General features: G+C 35.1%; 1 protein-coding gene across 1 annotated transcript in view; it reads right to left on the bottom strand.

Annotated features, from left to right (window-relative positions):
- CWC27 (CWC27 spliceosome associated cyclophilin) overlaps nucleotides 1-20,910 on the bottom strand; it is a 177,958-nt gene that overhangs the window by 149,858 nt on the left and 7,190 nt on the right. The window contains exons 3-8 of the mRNA XM_019652416.1: nucleotides 20,650-20,746; nucleotides 15,080-15,192; nucleotides 12,613-12,756; nucleotides 11,056-11,154; nucleotides 10,327-10,430; nucleotides 8,357-8,426 (exon numbers count right to left, since the gene is read on the bottom strand). Of these exons, the coding sequence (XP_019507961.1) occupies nucleotides 8,357-8,426; nucleotides 10,327-10,430; nucleotides 11,056-11,154; nucleotides 12,613-12,756; nucleotides 15,080-15,192; nucleotides 20,650-20,746 (627 nt within the window). The remainder of the gene's footprint in view (nucleotides 1-8,356; nucleotides 8,427-10,326; nucleotides 10,431-11,055; nucleotides 11,155-12,612; nucleotides 12,757-15,079; nucleotides 15,193-20,649; nucleotides 20,747-20,910) is intronic.

Here is a 20,910-nt window from a genome sequence, read left to right as displayed (position 1 = left end):
AGGAAGGAAGGAAGGAAGGAAGGGAGGAAGGGAGGGAGAGAGGAAGGAAAGAAGGGAGGAAGGGAGGAAGGAAGGGAGGATGGATGAAAGAAAAAGAAAAAAGAGAGGAAGAAAGGAAAGGAAGAAAAATGCATAGTGGTACAGAGAAGCAACATGGGTCAAGAAGTTGGAAGGTCTGGGTCTTAACTTCTAACTAGCTGTGTGTAATGGTTAATTTTATGCTATGATGCCCAGTTGTTTGATCAAACACCAGTCTACATGTTGCTTGAAGTATTTTTTAAATGTGATTAACACTTAAATCAGTGGACTTCGAATAAAGCAGATTATCTGCCAAAATGTTGGTGGGACTCAGCTAATCAGTTGAAGGCATTAAGAGCAAAGACTAATGTTTCCCAAGAAGCAGCAACTCAGCCTAAAGACTGCAACCTAGACACCATGCTTGAATTTACAGCCTGCAGATTGTGGACTCAAGACTGCAATATCAACTCTTCCCTAAGTCTCCAACTTGTCAGCCTGCCTACAAATTTTAGACTTGCCACCCCCCACAAGCACATGAGGCAATTCGTAAAAATTTATCAATCTATTAATAATCTATCTATCTATCTATCTGTTTTACTGAAGAACCCTAACTATTACATTCTGTGACCTTCAGCACAGAACCAGAAAAACTTAGCTAAAAACAAACAAACAAAAAAAAACCCCAGATCTTACAGACCACTTAATTTAGTCTCCCATCCAATGCAGGAATCTCCTTGATATCACTGCTGAATAGTCAACCACTGTCTCAACACCTGCAAGGAGCTTATAACCTCATACACACACAAAAATCACTCCTTTTAAATGGCTTCCATTATTGGACAATTCTCTAATTGGAGAAAAAAAAATCTGTGCAATTTCCAACCATCCAACCAATCCTAGTTCTACCTTCTAGAACTAAAAATGAACTACAAACAATTCCTGTTATCAGGTATACCACTGTATATAGAGTTGAATTTAGATACAAAAAGATTGGTAGGCAGAATAATGGTCCCTAAAGATGGTCACATTCTAATCCTCCAAACCTATGAATGTGTCACTTTACATGGCAAAAGGTACTTTGCAGATAAATGAAGGATTTTGAGACCGGGAGCTTATCCTAGATTATCGGGGAAGAGGCGGGGCAATGTCATCCCATGAGTCCTTACAAGTGAAGGAGGCAGGCAGGAGAGTCAGTTTCAGAACGATGAAGCATGAAAATGATCCGACCAGCTACGGCTGGCTTTGAAGATGGGGAAGCGTCCACAAGCCAAGGGGCACAAGCAGGCTCTAGAAGTTGGAAAAGGCACGGTAGCCGATTCTCCCTGAGCCTCCAGAAGAAAGCAGCCCTGCCAGCACCTCGTTACCCAGCCCAGTGGATCCGGTTTTGGACTTCTGACCTCCAGAACTGTAAAATACTAAATTTGTTTTGCTTCAAGCCACTAAATTTATGGTAATTTGTAAATTATCAGCGGAAATATGAAATGAATACAAATATATTAACATCTTTTGAAAATTCATTAAATATAAACAACTAGAAAGATAAGAAAATTAAAGTTTAATAAAATTTCATGGGGCAAAAACATTTTATAAATCAGGCTGTTTAACACTTCTGACAACCTCTGTGCAAATGGCCTAGCAGCACTCTCCGCGCCATACCAAGCCCAACTGCCCAACTTTTGGGGGACCTTTAATTGCACAGGATACATTTTTACTTTATTCTCAAAAACGGTATTATGTGTCCATCAAGATAACTTTTTCTGGGTGAGAAAAAAGTCTTTTTATAACTTTGGATCTGAGGGAAAAGGTTAACATATCTTGAAGTGAGAGAAATACTATGTGTATCATTATTGTGAATGTGGCACAATTTAAACACAATTTTAAAATCTAGCTATTGAGATACTTTTATTATAAACCTACCATTTAACTTGTTTCATGAAAGCTACTTGTCTGACTGTAAGCTTTCACTTGAAAAATACTTTCTGACATTTGTATTCAAGTTATATACAAAAATGCAGGAGTAAACTTTACACCCATACAGACATTTGAGTGAAACTATTATTTAAGAAAGCAATCTGAAGGAAGGGATCTTCCAGGTAAAAATCTTTCAAATATTTGAAGTCTAGGATCACATTTTCACTTCGTTTTTCTTCTCCAAAGTATATCCGGTTCCTCAAGCATTCCCCATATGAGATACTTTTGGCATCATCCCCAACCTCCTCACAACTCTCCCAGCCTTTGGATGCATCTAGTTTGTCAGTATCTTTCTTAAATGTGTTCAGAACCGAACAAAATGCTACAAATATGATCCCCCAAAATGGAAAGAATGTTAAATTCCTTATTCCAGAGACCTTATTCTTAATAATTCAACTAGGGCTTACAGGCTAAGCCTTATACCTATTCAGTGGATTTCATTAAATAAAAGTACAGAATTGACATGTGCTCCTATTACATTTCAACTCACCAGTTCAAATCATCAGCCACAGATCGACAACAAAGCACCCTTTGGACAGAAGGATTCCGTCAACTATAAATCCACCTGACTGTGCTATCTCCCAGATCACATTTCCTCAGTTATCCACAAGAATAGCAGGAGGGGCTCTGCCAATGTCCTCTCCTGAACTCAGCTATGTTGCTACAGCATCCTGCTATCGTGCAATCCTATCACAAAGGAAGTGAAGTCAGCCTAGCAAGTCACTTCACGGGAGTCTCAGCTTCCTCATCCATAAAGGAAGGAAGTTGGACTGGATCCCTTTGAGCTATAAAATTCTATTATCCCCAAAAAAGATTTTTATCGGGTTGTAGCAAGATACTGACATAAATAATGACGGAAAGCTAACCCACGTGGGAGAGGCGCCTTGTCATGCGTAACTGAGTGGGGTGAAGCAGTGAGTGTAACCCCACACTGATAATCCATATACCAGAGGGGACGCTATCTTAGTTCTCCTTTCACATCAAGTAAAGCCTCTATTCAGGCTTCACCAATTATTAACTTGTGATGTTAGACTGGTTCTGGAATAAAGCTTAACAGTATGAAGTCACTGAAAAAAGAAACTTGATAAGGAAATGAATAATGAAACAATTATTTTCAAGTCCTCTAGAAATATTTAATTTCATGCAAGCACTGAAACTGCAGATTGTTCTTAGTCATTGTAAAAGACACTTAACTTGACTCTGGCTCTAGTAATTATATAGATTTAAAAACAGGAAGGCTAAATTTTAAAACATATATATATATATATATATATATTCATTCTATCGATCGTATTTTTCTAATATTCAGGCTAGCCTCCCATTTCTTACCAAGGTTTCAATTTACACATGAGGGAAAATGTATTTGAAGGGAGCTCATAGTCTGAAGAACAATATAAAAGCAAAATAAACTTACATTTCCATTTCGATTCTCTCTTATTTCATGCCCTCTAGAGTAATTTTCTTTACCCTAAGTCAATAATAGAGTTCAGTGATTTTGTTGTTGTTGTTCTATTTTCTCAAGCTAAATATATCCATGACTGTTCTAGAAACGAACAAAACAGCTAAAATCTGTAGGCCAAAGATTCTGCAGTGTGCCAAGACCCGTTCACATGTGGAGAATGGGTTGATGGTGGGTCCTGATGTCCAGGTGTACAACCATGCTCTCAAAAGCTGCTCAAGCTACTGTCCAGAACCCTCCAGGAGTGCTCAGGAGGGGTGCTGGGCCCAGCACGCTGAGCTGCCCAGCCCAGAACGCTGAATGCTGGGAATTTCTCACCTGCCCTCTAGACTGCTTGAGCATGAGGGTGGCAGCTTCTGCATAATGCTTATGATCATATTAGAGATAGTTTGATATTCTTTAACTCTCTGAGAATAATTACAAATTATAACTTAGAGTGTATTGTTTAAGACATTTGACTTTCAGAAACATTTTCAAAGCTGCATAATATATCATCGTAAGGATATCCATATCCTAATTCCACAACTCTAAATGGTACATATTCTTTCCACGTTACAAAGAGGAAAATTGAGGCTCAGAGAGACTATATCCAAGGCCACAGAGTATCAGTGGGAAGTGAAGTGCCAATATAAGTCTGTATGATCCCAAATTCATGCTATTTCTACTCCAACACACTGTCACTCAAAGATGACACAAAGTTTAACATCAGGGAGCTCAAAGCCTAGCACTCTACACAATGAGACAGAAAGAAAAGGGTATAATGTTTCAATGGTATACAATGAGGACACAGTCACATGTTTCTTATGTAATTAGGCAAAAAGGATGTTTTTGAAAAGAAAATATAAGTATCACATGAAAGGCAAGGATTAGATCAGAAAAAGAAAAGATTGAGAGAAACTGGAAAAGACATTTAGAAAAGATGGTATTTTCAGTGTTGAAAATAAATATGACTTTGACATCCAGAACTGGGATAGGACACATCAGGCAGGTCAAAGAGCAAAAACAGACACTAAAAAGGGAAAATACAAGGCATTTATATAGAATAGCAAATAGTTCAGACCGGTAACGCAGTGGTTCCTATATTTCCCTGATGAGACTTCCAGGGAATGCATCAAAAGGACAGCTTCCTGGGCTCCTCCCTTGGAGACTCTGATTCAGTATTGCTAAGATGGAGCCTAGGAATTTGATTTTTTTTCAAGCACTATAAGCGATTTTTTTCAGCAAGGAAGTTTAAGAAGTATTAGGCTAAAAGACAGAGTTGGTGAGTGGGAGTCATAAAAGTAGAGGCTTAAAATAATAGGCCAAGGGGTTTGGCCTTATTTCTACAGTCAACAGAGAGTAACTGTAACATTTTAATGAGGCTTCAGCACGACTATTCTCACAGTAATGAGTGGAAGGGAAAGAAGAGAAAACAGATACGACACTGGTCTATAGACGATGGCAGCAGCCCAGGCTAGAGATAATGAAGGCCTGAACAAGGGTAGGAGCAAAATAAGAGGAAAAAATAGATTGGAAATACATCACAGATGAAAAATTGGCACAATGGTGCACCTAACTGGCTGTGCAGAGATAAAATAAGAAAAAAGAACTAAATCTAAAATTTGTCTTTAGGGGATATTGATATCAAGGGAAAGAATAGAAAGAGAAGTCACAGAACAGGAATAAATTTGAAAAGTAAAGGTAATGAATTAAGCCATGGCGAGGGCCTGGGTAACTAGTGGGGTATTCAAATAGCGAGATGCCCAGTGGGCAGCTGGGGAAAAGCAGAGAAGCCAGCCTGGAGAGAGATTTGAGAGTCAGGAACAAACATTTGATAGCTTTATCACACACCATTCCCCAGGAGAGTCAGATGAGAGAAATATGATGACACAATACAAGGGTTATACTACTCATTTGCTAATGGACTGTGGGGCTGCAATTTTCTTGGCAAAGAGGAAAGAATTTACTTGGTGTTTCTACTGTTTGAAGTGTTTTTCAGGTTTAAGAGCAAATGTAAATAGCAAGCTAACACTATCTATGGTGGTATCCCTTTTTTAAAAAAGATTTTTATTGGGGAATTGGGGGAAGGGGAACAGACAAGTTGCTGTCGTTTTGCTTCACTGGCCCAAGTTGGCACCATCATTGCGCACTTCCCAGGCGAGGCAGATTAGTAGCCAGCTTCTGGACGGCCGCTCACGGCGGCTGCTGGCCGCTCACGGTAGCCCATGGCAACCCACTGCCACAGGGGCTGCAGCCTACGCCGTCACTGGCAACTCACAGCAGCCCAGCTCCAGGTCGAGCTGTTGTTCAGCATCTTAGCTGTAGAGGGCAGTGTCACTGGCCCTCATATGTGGGATGGGAACTGGAGCCCTCTGATGTCCTAGGCCAGCTCTTAACCAATGAGCCACTAGGCCGGCCCTGTGCTGGTATCCTTTCAACGTTATAGCAAACATAAATTGCTTCTGGAATATCGAGTTCACTATATTCAGTTAAACTTATCATTTTAATAAAAAACTGCGCAGAGCCACCTTCCACCCCAGGATGCTGTGCTACCAGTGAAATCTCTCGTCTGCCTTTAGATGGCTTGGGTTTGAAGTAAGCAGCTTCTGCAGCATTCAAAATCATACTAGAGACTTAAATAGCTATAGAAGCTTATGTTCAAATTTCTGATTCCACCATCTCCTAATTACATGGTCTTGGACACGCAACTTAATCTCTCTGAGCACTGGTTTCTTCATTTATAAAATAGGAATAATACCACCCATGTCTCATGGTTGTTATAGAGATTACATAAAATAAATATTTAGAACAGGTAGCAGATAAAAAAATAAATCTTTAAAATGCAGTATAATAAGTGCTTAGAAGGCTACAGACAGATTGCCACTGAAAGAAATTAAGCTCCACCTGGGTGGGAGTTGGGTGGGGGAGGGAGGTGGAGGGAGTCAGGAGTCGATAGTGGAGCTAAATTTTAAAGGAAAAAAACAAAATTAAGGCCAAATGAAGGAGAAAGCACACTAAAGGCATAAGGCAAAACGGGGGTGGGAGGGCTGTAGGGAGGGCATGAGTAGGAAAGGAAACCTGACATCTTTAGAAAACATCAATGAAAGGGGATCTTGGCAATTCCCAGATCTAATATTTGTGGTTTTTCCATTTATAAATACACCCACAGGATCATGACATACAGTAAATCTTTCATTTTAATGAGGCACAAATTTGAATCATGAATAATGCAACATTAGTACACTGAATCTAAAAAGGGCGACTTAGGGCCGGCCGAGTGGCTCAGTTGGTTAAGAGCTCGCTCAAGAGTTTGAGCTCTGAGCAACAGTGGTTTGAGTCCAGCCCGAGCTGAGCAGCCGCTGAGCTGCCAACAGGTAGCAGGATGGCTCAGCTTAAAAAAAAAAATGTAAAAAGGGTGACTTTATCGAGGAGATAGAGATACTGGAGATGTTGATAAGGAATAGGGAAAGGAAGTATTTATGTCATGATGAATTTAATTTTGACACCTAAAGTAGAGGTGTTCCCTAAAGGCGTCTCAGAAGGAGGGATAAGACACCAGAAGAAATATTCGGTCTTGTCTCCTAGTTCAGAATGTTAGTATCCAGGTGATCACTGAATCATGGTATGAAATCGATTGCTCAAGGATACTGAAGTCAGCAAGAAAAAGATGATGACTGAAATATTCCCTATACATACCCATTTTAACTCAGTCTTAATGCAAGGGGTGCAAATAGAGTGGCTACTATATGCCCAACATTCACCTAACAAAACCATGCTTGATGGTGAGGGCAGCAAAGCACATGGATAAGGAGGGGAGACAAGGGTAACAATAATGTGCTTCTAAGTCAGTGCTGTCATTAGTGTCGGTAAGAGCCAGGTGACTATGTTAAGCAAGGAAGGCACTGCTAGGCCATAGAGTTTTAATCACTATAATAAAGACTTTGAACCTCATTCTTTATATCTCAGTGTTCTCTCATTTTCAAGAAAGGAAGACATTAGAATCTTCGGGAAGAAAAGCCCTTTAGATGATTTTCTTGGAATATACTTATCAGAATCTCACTGCTCTAAACAATGGCGGGGCACTGAAGATGCTTCAGCAACGACATTGTGATGAAAGGGATTTTGACATAGCCCACACTTAATGGCCTATGGGAAGCACTGGTGGGGGAAAAGAACAGGAGGCAATGTATAATCCAAAGACATGGATTTTATAGTGAGATGGACATAGGTTCAAATCCCAGATCTAGCTACATACTGGTTCTATGACTTTGAGCAAATTATACCCTATCTATACCTTAATTTATTCATGGGCAAGATGGGGATAATAATAATAATAATACCTATCTTAAAGGGCTGTGGTGAGAATTGATGAAATTAATAAATATACAGTAAAACCTTGGATTGCGAGTAACTTGGTTTGTGAGTGTTCCGCAAGAAGAGCAAACATTTCTAATACATTTTAACGTGGTAAACGAGCAATGTCTTGCAATACAAGTAGTTCGTTTCTGGAATGAATTATGTTCGCAAACCAAGGTATTAATGTATATAAATAATATTAAAATGAATTTAAGAGCTTTGATCTGTCACTGTTTATTATAATTATCATCTAGCAAACCAAATAAACAAATAGCAATTAAAATCTGAATCACAAAGTTGAATTATTCTTTCACTCTAGTTCTGACTTAAAAAAAACAAAAAACCCCCAGGTTAAAAAAAAAAATCAAACTACAATTTTAAGAGGGCAAATCAGCTCAGAAGTTGCAAATATTACTGACCACAAATCATTTTATGAAATAGTTCAATGAATGTTTCCTGAATGTGTACCATGTAAAACATGCTGTGCCATATACAATAGGAGATACAAAATAAGTGAGATATAGACCCTAATTTATTTAATAATTCAGAACACAGGGCAAATTAAAGTTTTACCTGACTAACTCGATTTACTTCCTCCTCTTCTTCCTCAGCTTCCTCTCCAAATGAAAGTAAGCTAAAATTTCTAATCAGAAAAAGGAAAAAAGAATGAAAGAAAGAAAATTAGGAAGAAAAAGTTAAACAAAACTTATAAATATCCTATTTTCAAAAAAAAATAGAATTTATAAGAAGAAACACATTCTGACTATTTAACAATAGACAATATTACTTAGTACTCAGTAGAAATATACTAAGTGTATATCTTCAGCATAATGTTAAGGTTTTGGTCTCAGACCACAGATGTTTCACATATTAGATTAAACTAATAACCAAATATCCATCCTGAGTACTACCATTAATATAAATATACCAAGTCAAGCAGGACAGAAATAATTAAGCTTTTGATATTTATAAAAACTAGTTTGCAAAATGAACAATTTTGAAAAACTAATAAATAAATAGCCCCAACAGCACTACAAATGGGGAACAATTAATCTAGTATTTGCCAAAATGTGGCTTAATATTTTAAAATTAAGACGTTACACAAAATTGTCAAATAAAAATATGTAAGCAATATACCTAACTAAAAAAATAACCCATCGGGAGAAAAAAACTGTCTTCTATGAGCCTTCAAACCAAAGATATCACAAGGAAGATAAACAATAAGTTATTAAAACCCTCTCTCAAATACTGGAAAAATAAACAAGATTTGGCAAAAAAAGAGGAACTTTTATTTCAAAACCTAGATGCAATCAATGACTACCCATCATCCCTCATATATTTACTATGAATTAAAAACAAAATAAAAAAACCCAATTTTGGGGCTTGTTGTCAAGATAAACTGTAGTGATGAAATATTGTCCTGGAACACAGTGAGAGTGACCTTTCACCCAGAGATAAATTATTCAAAACATATGAATCAAAAAATAAAAGGAAATCAAATATATAGCTATATAAGAAGTTATTTTGCCACAATACATCAACTGCTTATTAAAGTGTCTGCCTCATATCTGACAGTTTATAAAAGTAACTTATTTTTATATTGTAGGGTATCATGGAAAGAAATGAATATATATTGAATACCTATATAGTATTCAACTGGGCATTTTCAAATTCCCCTTCTCATTTAATCTTCATAACAACCAGGTATTGTATTTTTTAAAACTTCCATTGTATAGGATGGGGAAACTAAAGGCCAAAAAGATTAATAAACTTGGCTTCTTAGTAATTGGGTTAGGCAGGATTATACTTAGAACTGTCTGAATCTAACACTTATAAGTACAATAAAATCCCTACTATGCATGCTACAATTCAATAAAAGAATAAGTTAAAATCAAACTCTCTGATATCTATTTTAATAAAGCATACAAATTAATAATTTAAAAAATACTGTTCACAAAATACTGGAACTTATTAAAAAAGGCATTTCTATTTTTTTGAAAACTAGCCTAAGGAAATAACACAGAATACAGAAACAGCTTTATGCTTAAAAATATTTATAACAGGATTATTTTTAATAGTGCCAAAAAACGGAGTGAAAGTTATGTAAACATACAGTCATTATATCCTTCATACTTTATTTTCCAAGTTCCTTATACTGAGCATATATTAATTGAAAAACAAGTAAAAAACAAAGAAAAATTTTCAATAACTAATTTATATAAATAATTGCTATAGTAATCATATTTAATTATTAACACAGATTTTTATATGGACATCTGAGACAATACTTCTTTAGCTTAAGTTTAAGTTATATACTGTAGTATCTGAATATAAGAAATGGGCATTAAAAAAAAAATACACACACACACACACACACACACACACATACACACACACACACTACACACACATTCAACATTTAGATATCTCCCTGGCCCAAGCTGGCCTCCCCTCACCAGTAAACAATCTTTACAAAAGGAAATTAAATGAACTAAATGAATCAGTGTTGCTTTTCAAGCTGAAGAAAACTCTATTATGATTACTTTGTGCCTTTCGGTTTCAATTTCTTTATTTCCTCTTCTGGTTTCTCTTTTTTTGGCTTTTTTATGTCTCTTGGAATGATGTCATCAAAAGGATTAAACAACACCTATGAAAATAAATGTTTTGAAAATATTATTCCATTTCTTAAATTTCACAAAAATTACAACCAGTATTTCATTGCATTGACAATAGTATCTACATAAATTTTTTTCCTCATATAACCATCGTAAGTATAGTGAACATATATCACAGAGTGCTTCCACTTACATGGCCTCACTGGATTCTCCCAATAATCCTATGTGCTATTAATTACAGTATATTTTACCCTTATTTTACAAAAGGGAAAAATATTCAAGAAAAGTGAATACATGGTAAGAGAGTCAAAATCAGTTGTTTTGACTCCAAATCAAATGCTGTCAAGGACTGTCCTCAATGGCTTCCTCAATGAAGGATAACTCTTAATTAACCTAGGAAGTCACTTCATTGGGTTAAATACACCTAAGAGTCGAGCTTTTCATTCATTATCAGCTAAAGTTTCATCTTTGTATTGAAAACCTTCAATTTAAAAAAAAAATTCTTAATCAGAAACTGAGCGTAAATTACAGAGATAAAATCTGAGTTGTGATGCTAATTTAGTATACAGCCTGTATTGGATAGTTTAAAAATACTACTAATAAATTATTCTTATATGACAATTTGAGTGCTGCATTTCATGATAATCATGCTCCTACCTCACAACATTTTATTTTGTGTGGATTACGCGGTCTTTCTTCATCATCAATGTCTACTTCCGTCAGCCGCAGCATGTTGTATACTGTATCCCCTGTAATCTATCAAATAAAAGCAAAAACTTAATTGTAAATTATCACATTCATTCTTTGAAATAAGGGAACACTTTTGAAAATATTTTTTAAGTAATTAAAAGGGAATTTCATATTGCTACATAAGAGCATATGCATTAAATAATGCAAATAAAGCAACTTCAACTTAAGAGGTAAAAGGACAGATATAGGTCAATCCCTCAATAAAATTTTGCGGTAATTTTCAATGTATACTTAATATCATCTTTTATTAAAAATTAAAATATAATGCCAAATAGCCTCCTACTGAATGACAACTTTGCATTCGAACATCATAAACAGATTTAGACTTCAGAATAGGGTAGAACAAGCAATTAACAACAACAATGTGGCAAGTGCTTTGCAGATATTATATCAGTTAATTCTCACAAACATCCTAAAAGTAGGTACTATCATTATCTCCTTTCTCAAGATGAGAAAATTGAGGTTTGAAGAAGTTAAAGAGCCAAAAGTGATGGCCTTTCAGAATTCTAATCACTATGTTATATGTTATCTCTAATGCATTAGGTATATAACATCAACTGTAAGCAAAGTTCAGAATGGCAACCTGAACCTCATTTTATTGTACACTTTTATTTACTTTAAATAATAGGAAGTAAAATCTATGAACATCAGACCACCTGTGTTGAAGTGGCTCAAATGTGCTAATGCACATTTCTTAACCCACGTTGTTAAGTATTAAGTAACAATAGTGCATTGCATGTTTTTAGCATGACTTCATTCATTCAACATTTCTTAAGAGTTTTAAAATAATACCAATTTTACAGTTGTGCTAAGTTTGTTCCCTTTCATCATCACAAAATCCAATTTTGCCTATGATACAGGGAAACCATTCTTACTGAACCAGCAGAGGGAGCTGAAACACTAGTGATGTCTAAAACGCCTAAGACAAAACATAGAGGACTATATTTATGACAAGAGAGAAAGAAAAGAAAACCTTCAGAATCCTTGTAAAAAAACAAACAAACAAACAAAAAACTGTTGAAAATTCTATGGAACTAACATTACCTGATATGTTAAATGTAAGCAGGATAATAGGTACTATTCAAAGTAATACATCAGGTAAAAAGTTTTAATGTTAATAACTTCCACTTTAAACTTAAGGGAATTCATTAACAAAATAAATTTTAAACTACTAAATTTTATTACCTAAGTGTCTTTCTAAAAACATATAAACAGTACCAGCTAAGTGACATAGTAGCTAATACCATTAGTATGATTTTAGAAAAAAGAATATTTTGAAGTCAGAACCAATGGCTTATTTGAAACACACACACAAAATTCAGGTGGCCCGTTATAGTTTATTATAACAGGAATATATTCCATTACTTTTGGAAATAAATAATTATCCTAGGGAATAGTTTTATGAAGGCAGCTTAGAAAAGTTGATCATATGTACCATTGAAGCCTAAGATAATGGACACAAACCTTTCCAAAGATGGTGTGCTTATTGTTAAGTTCATCTGCTCGACCCAGTGTGAAGAAAAACTGGCTGCCATTATCATGAGGACCAGCGTTTGCCATGGCAACCAGTCCTCTCCGATTAAAACGCAACCGTGAATGGAATTCATCCTGAAGCATAAAAAAGAAAAGATTGAGTGAATGACCTCAGTTATAAAGCCCTTCATATTCAGCTAACCAGCAAGGTCCCATACAAGTTTTAATCAAAACAGCTGAAGTTTCCTTTAACTGATTTTCAAGTATAATCAAATCCAGTATACTATTCCTTCAATACTATTACACTTCACTAGCCTGTATTTTCTAAATATACTCAGCTACAAATTTAGCCTATTTTGTGGAAAGCTGCCTACTTACACAGAGAAAGGGTACTCAAAGGAGAATGGATTTCTAAGAATTATTCCCCTATTCTTTCCATCCCTCAAAGTCATCTAAGCTTTTAGAACTTTCTACTTTTATTCCAAGAAAGCTACCTTTGAATCATTGTGGAGTCTTGAACCATTACCCCTCCCCACCCCATTCTAAATATCATAAAACAATTGCTTTCTTCTTCTTTTTTTAATTTAAGGAATCTACTATGATTGTGTTATGGGTTTTACTATGTTTTTAAAGTCCTAAGTTGAATCTTCTCTGAACTGGTACTGGTCCCATTTGCCAGTTTTCAAGAGAGCAGGAGCAAACCTTTCTAAGGTGGTTTTCTTGCTATGGTACAGCTACATGACATATACATCAGTCTCTTAGTTAATAGAATTTCTTTCCAGACCTGATACTGGACTCGTTTATAATACAGCCATGATATGTAATCAATACTTTTCATAAAGGAAGTTACTTTCCTTAATAAATAATTCTCAAGAGATTTAAACTCAAAGGATCATTGCTCTGTACACTGTATTTAAAATAACATAATTGAAAAACTTAACAGGACAACTATGTTGCCTTAACAAATTAAGCAAAAATCTCAATTTAGAAAGACACTGTCAAAAAGAGCTACTCTGTTACACCAAATAACAGAATAAAGGAATGCTTCCTTCTAGATGGAGGCTCTGAAATCATAAGGCATCTCAATTTGGTAAAACATAAATATAGTTTAACAGTGACACTTGAGAATTTTTTGTAACCATTCCACATTTTCTAAAGCTATTATCTGGAAATTAAAGCAAACAGTTCAAGTATTTTTCTCAAGAATCATACAGTGGCCCAGTAAAAAATTAAAGGAAACTCAAGACACTTCATTCCATGAGTATAAACACAAAGACTTCAAAAATGCCCATATTTTAAGAGCTGTTAATATTTACTCATTCAAAGAACATGATACTGGTAAATAATCCAACTTTTAGCGTTTACTTGAACCCACTTTTATTCTTACTACCTTAACCATGAGAATAACTTTTTTTTTCTTTTTAGATCTATCTAAATCACTGACCTATCCTTGATTAATATTCACACCTTTTCCTAACATTTTTTATGTTGCTTCTTTCTTCTTTTCCCCTTGTGATTTTCCATTATGGCATGCATTTTATGTTACAGAGATCTACTGTGCAAAATTTAGAATGAAGTTTTTAAAAGAATGAAGTCTGCTATGGAATGAATTGTATCTCCCCTGCTAAGTCATATGTTGAAGCCCTAAGCCCCAATGCGACTGACTGTATTGCAGACAGAACACGTAAGAAGATAAGAAGAGTTAAACGAGGTCGTAAGGGTGAAGCCCTGATCCAATAGGGCTCACGCTCTTCTAAGAAGAGGAAGAGACACCACAGCTCTCTCTTCTGCTATGTGCAAACACAGCACGAAGGCAGCCATCTGCGAGCCAGGAAGAGAACCTTCTCCAGGAACTGAATGTCACCCCCTTGATCTTGGACTTCCTATCTCCAGCACTGCAAGAAATAAGTTCCTGTCGTTTAAGCCACCCATCATTGGTATTTTGTTATAGCGGTCCAACCAGCTTAATACAAAGTCCACATTGTGTTAAATAAAATGTTTTAAAATAATATGGTACATGCAATGTTCTAAAAATGTTTTATTACAGCGTTGCAGAGATACATACAGTCAGATATCAGGAAATATGTTCCATAATCACTCTCTTTGTTTTCTTTTGACTCACATTTTCCACACGACTACCTTTAGCTCCACCTGAATTCAATCTATTGGGTTGTCGGAAAAGTCATGACGTAATTTTTCTGTTGTTCATTGCAAAAATGCGTCATGATTTTCTGACAACCCAATAGCATAACATTTGGCAATAAGACAACTTAGAAAGAATGCTTGATATATTAAGTGCTACTCTTATACCTACCTGTATAATTAATTCTAAATGTGTGAGAAACACATGATTTTGTGGACAAATGTAAATGCATTTTCTTCTGGTGGGGCATAATCATTTTTGAATAAGCAATCCAAGCTGACTTGTAAATAAATGATAATAAGCATTCGGCCTCACCTTGAATGGAGCTCCATAGATAGACTCTCCACCAGCCCCTGTACCAGTAGGATCTCCCCCTTGGACTATAAAACCAGGGACAACTCGATGAAAAATTGTGTTGTCGTAATAAGCTGAAAAAATAAAAATAGTTTATCAAAGTCTAAAACAAAGCGTATCTATGTTACGAGAGTTAATACAAATAGAGTCACAAGAGTTTTCCCCGCAGGGTGTTAAATAGGCTCCTAACCCAAAACCTTTCTTTCCTACTTATTATAAAATATCATCTGAAAACAGCACATTTCTATACAGGAACCATGGTGGCAGTTGTTTTTTATTTAATTCCATGATTCTCTCAAACTCTGGATTACAGTTTTCAAAATAAAAACTAGAGGAGTTTGGTATAGGTAAGAGGTTCTCAACTGGGGGAAGAAGGGACAACAATTTTGTTTCCTAGCGGATGCCTTTTAATATCTAGAAATATATGGTTGTCTCACATGGGAGATGCTACTGGCATCTCGTGAGTAGAGGTCAGGGATGATAGTAAACATCCTACAAAGCACAGGACAAACACCAAAAAGAATTACTGACCCCAAATGTCAACAGTGCCAAGGTGGAGAAACCCTGGTAGAGATGAATGCCTTATTTCCTAATTCTTCCTCTTCTCCCCATCAAAAATTAATTTACACAAACAATATACAAACCCCAAATAAATCAAAATTACTCACTGATTATAGGTATAGCACCCTCAATGCACCCTTCCAAGAAACTTTCAATAAATACAATAATCAACATAATATATAATTGAGTCCAACTAGACTTTCAATAAGTTTCTTAAATGATTGAAAGAAATTATTTATATTTACATATAAATATATTATTTGGAAGCCATAAACATACAAGAGAGGTCATACATAATCTGCTGATAGCACTCATTATCTGAAACCTAGAATCATTAGGGAGGAGCTCAATCACAAGAGGAGAAAGCTGGGATGGCAGAAACATGGCATCTCAGTGAGGTGAAGCATGAGCAAAGAACGGCGGGGGTGGAAGGGCAAGAATTAGGGTGAGGTCAACTTTAATGTTTTTACCTAAATTCTAAAAGTCACATTCAAATCTGAATATAAAACATACCCCAGTCTATATCAGAAAATGAAAATAATCCCTTAGGCCCATTATATACAGTCAATCAACATTTTGAGAGGCATACGATCAGAATTGCTTTTTCAAAAGATCACTCAAAATCCCAGTATGGAGAATGGACGGGGAAGTGACCCGACTGGAGAGAGGGAGGGAGGGAGAGAAAGAGAGAGAGAGAGGAACAAGTGTTGTCTTAAGGGTTAAAACATGACTATGGCTTACGTGAGATGCACAGACTCCAGAATTCTCTAGAAAGCAGGAGCTATGAGACTTAGATATTTATTAGATGTGAGGGAAGGGATCATCAAAGAGGTCTTTATTACTTGTGCTTTCACATTTTAAAATTACCTATTGATCCCTTTTTCCTATTTCTTAAGTCTTTCAGTGATACTGGCTTTTTACTTTAAACTTTGCTTTTTTTTTTTTTAGCTGAGCCATCCTGCCACCTGTTGGCAGCTCATCGGCAGCTCAGCTCGGGTGGGACTCAAACCGCTGTTGCTCAAAGCTCACACTCTTGAGCGAGCTCTTAACCAACTGAGCCACTCGGCCGGCCTTAAACTTCTCTTTTTTATTTTCCTAATTATACTCTTGTTCGATGAATGAAATTATTATAATACTATATGTATTGAATAGGATTTTTCTATAATTCTCTACACCATAATGTTGTATACTATTAAGGCTAGAATTTCAACTTTCCACAAAATTTCCATATCTACTATTTTTACTTCCTTGCAATTTATTAATAATCACTGTTGAAGTATGAATTTACAATTGTCTTTCTAGCTTACCATGTGCTATAATAGATTTGCTGCTTGCAATGTTTGACTTTCTTCTTAAATTGTTATGGGCCATTCCCATAAGTAATTTTAAAGAAAGAGCACTCGTCTGAAACTAATAAAAAAGAATAATAATAATTTTAAAAAAAGAAAAAGAAAGAGCGCTCGCTTTGGCAGCACATATAATTTTAAAGAAAGAGGTTTTATCATGTCATTATGCATATTCATAGTATTCTCCTGAATTTTCTCCACTACTGAAAAAGAAATTGACAAATATCTCAATATGAAATGAAGTTTGTATTTGGCTCCTCTGGTTCTGGTATTAGTCACTATATTTTTATTTCTGACTGTATAATGAATGGGTATTGTGATACAGTTTCACTAATTATATTTCTGCCCAAGTACATATAAAAATTTATATTTGCATTTTTAAATAATTTATATGTTTTTCTTCTTCTAGAATCCTGTGTTTCATGTTTAATTTTGTAAATATTATCATGAACAATTCTTCACTTAAAAACTCCTTTTGTGATTGGTCTGCCCATTTATTTTAGCCTGTTTTTTCCCTAACAGGTATTTTAATTTTGTAAAGATATTTCTTTTAACCTCTTAATATATACTTATGTTTGTTACTTATAAAGAGTTATTAAACTATTGTTAAAGGAAGTAGGGGATAAAATATATAACTGACCAAGCATGGACTTTAAAGAGAGAAGGCTGAGCTAAAATAGAAGCAAAAAGGTTAAGAGTTACATAAAGTATAAAAAATTTGGTTTTCTTACCTACTTCTCTTTCTACTCCCCACTTTGTTTTGCAGACCTAAAATTTGCTCCTTCCTCATACTTTAGAAGAACTAATAAAATTATCAAAGCTAACAAGCTTCCCTTTCCATCTCTTGTATCTTTTTTAACCTACCTTTTAAACTTACAATTATTTAAAATTTTCACTCATTTTTAAATGTTCACCTAACTGTCCTGCAAAGACCTATAATCCAAGATTAAGTGTGTATAATTATACATCTTTTGTTTTAGTAATAACTAAAAACTTCCCTCCTGACACATACTGTGTGATCTCATTTATATGTAGAGTCCAAAAGAGTTAAACTCATAGAACCAGAGAGTAGAATGGTGGTTGCTGGGGGTGGGGGAGATGTTGATCAAAAGGTACAACTTTTCAATTATAAGTTGCGTAAGCTCTGGGAATCCAATGTACAGCATGGTGAATACAGTTAATAATACTGTATTGTACACTTGAAATTTGCTAAGAGAGTAGATCTCAAGTGTTCTTACAACACACACACACAGAAATAAATAAAAAAAAGGTAACTATGTAATGTGATGGATATGTTACTAAACTTGATTGTGGTAATCACTTCACACTGTGTATATATATATATATATATATATATATATATATATATATATACACACTAAATCATCACATTGTACACCTTTAGAAAAATCATGTTATACAACCTAAATATGTACAACTTTTATTTGTCAATCATACCTCAATGAAGCAGAAAAAAAAAACCAAGAAAAAACCCCCACAAAAACCAAGAGCAAGAACTTGCTCTAACCGTGAACACCATTTTAGTTGAGAGGCAAATATGAGGTGGTGCTCCCACTTCTTTGTTTTCATTCGTCTACTTTTTAATTCTGAAATCATTCCTTTTTAAAATTTTAATTTTGACATGTTACAAGATCTAGAAATATCATGATTTCTCAAATAAATAAATCATACATAAATGAATCAGAGTCAGGAAATTAAAATGGGGTTCTCTAAATTGTATTTTTAAAACCTTGACTTTATTCATTTAGGAATATCTTCATTTAAATTAGTTTACTTGGGGTTCTTGTTAGCCTTTGCAATAATAATTCTCTCATTTGTTCAATTAAGAGAATTGCTTGAATTATTTTTCTTATTATTTTCATATTCTTTTTTTCTATCTCCTTGTATTCTTATAAATAGGGGAATAATTTTTTGTTATTGTAATTAAGTTTCATCATCACCTAACTTAAGAACCTTCTTTCTTCTTCATGGTCATATTATATCCAGATGTTTTCTGTTTTTCCCATTCCCCTAGTCATGGGTTGTAATTTACCATTCATTCGTTTTAATGTTTTTATACTTTTACTCTTCTACTGTAAAATTTGAGCTTTTGATTTCTCAAAACTTCTTTCCAGAAACAAGTCTGACTTATGTGTCTACTGTGCTTCTCTGTTGACAGTTATTTGAGGATTCTCTGACTGAACTACCTACCTGTCTGACTCAATTTCCTTCCTGCCTGACATAGCAATTATCAATGATGGTCTTTGCAGATGTCTTTTTTTTCTTTTTTGGCAGTTTTTGTCTGTTTGTTTGTTTTTGGTCTGGGTATGTTTATTCCTTAAACCTCTCCCTGGTAGTTATCTATCTGTCTAATTATCTATTTGGAGAGCTTTTACTATACCCTACTACTGGTGATTTTGAATTCTCTTTCACATCTTGTTTTTGACTCAAAATGCTATTTTCTGATATCCTGATTAACCATCGTCTGTCTCTAAAAATCAAATATAACTTAATAGGACAATGATTTGCCACCACTGGAGATATTCGAAACCATATGCCATGTCTTCTAAAAGCCAACAAGTTACAAAAGTGTTTGGAACGTGTAGCTCTATGAGGGAATATTCTGAAGGGGAAAACACTCAAGTGGACGTATAATTCTGTAAAGTCTGTTAAAAAGAAAAATTGTTACTTTATGATTCATACATGAAAAAATACTAGAGACATTGATGATAACATCACTGAATGCTGGACGGAAGGCTTCGTGGAAAAACTGGAACTTTGAACAGACATTAAAAAGTGGGCAGACTTGAAGAGAAATAAAGGGAAAAGAAAGTATTCCAAAAAGAAAGCTGAAACTATGAGGAGATTGAGGATATAAAGGAGGTCTGAGGATATGCGTGAAAGTGAGAATTGGAAGGAACTGCTCAGGTAATACAAATAGTCGTCAACTAAAACTATGTGGTTATTTAGTGCAATGAAAAATAAAGCTGGAAAGCTGGGAAGCCAAGCAGCCTGAAGATTCAACTTATGAATAAATAAGAGGTGAGACAGAGGAAGACCAGGTAAAAGGCAATTACGATCATGTAGGTGAAAATCAAGGTAGTCTGGGGAAGAAACTGGTAAATTTGGTTTTGTGCTGGTTTAGTTGTAGCTGACAGTGGCAGTTTCAAGTAGAAAAGTCCACTAGGCAATTATGTATGTAAATTAGATCTAAGAAGAGAAGAAAGACTGGGATTTTCAATTTGATAGTCATTAGGGTGGAAGTAACAACTGAAGAGTAAAGACAACAGATAACTAGTGACAACCTTAAGGAATACCCATATTTAGAGGATGAAAGAAAGAAGTGGAACACAGCCAAGGGACCCAAAAGGATCAATGTATTATTTGGTGAGATACATTTCTCTGTTAAAGATATAGAGATTAATTTGGGGAAAATTTTTTATCGCCTTTCTCCATTTCCTGATACATAGCTCCACACCGTATTTCTCATAGGCGCACTCCTGTCATTCATTACTACTACTTAACACCACTCTTCAATGCTGTAGAAAACTACAAATAAACCACAGTTTATTTGTAAGTGAACAAAATTTCCCCTACAGATTAAAACTCAAGATTTAAGATTACCTTCCAAACAAAGCTGAATGAAATTTCTGCAAGCTTTAGGAGCTTCTTTGGACCACAATTCTATGTCAATATCTCCAGCTGTAGTTTTCAATAAAACCTGTGGAAAGAATATAATAACATCATTATATCAAATTATCATTTGCTTGATAATCAGCTGAATAGCTTATCCACTTGAAGCATTCACTAATGAGTTTTCAATTTTAAGACAAAAATTAGAAACTTTGCTTGGCTTTTGTTTTTATGCTCAAAAAACTTCAAATA

The sequence above is a fragment of the Hipposideros armiger genome, unplaced genomic scaffold, assembly GCF_001890085.2.
Source record: "Hipposideros armiger isolate ML-2016 unplaced genomic scaffold, ASM189008v1 scaffold_179, whole genome shotgun sequence".
Taxonomy (NCBI): domain Eukaryota; kingdom Metazoa; phylum Chordata; class Mammalia; order Chiroptera; family Hipposideridae; genus Hipposideros; species Hipposideros armiger.
Note: the sequence above shows the minus strand (reverse complement) of the source record. Positions and strands in the feature narration are given on the sequence as shown.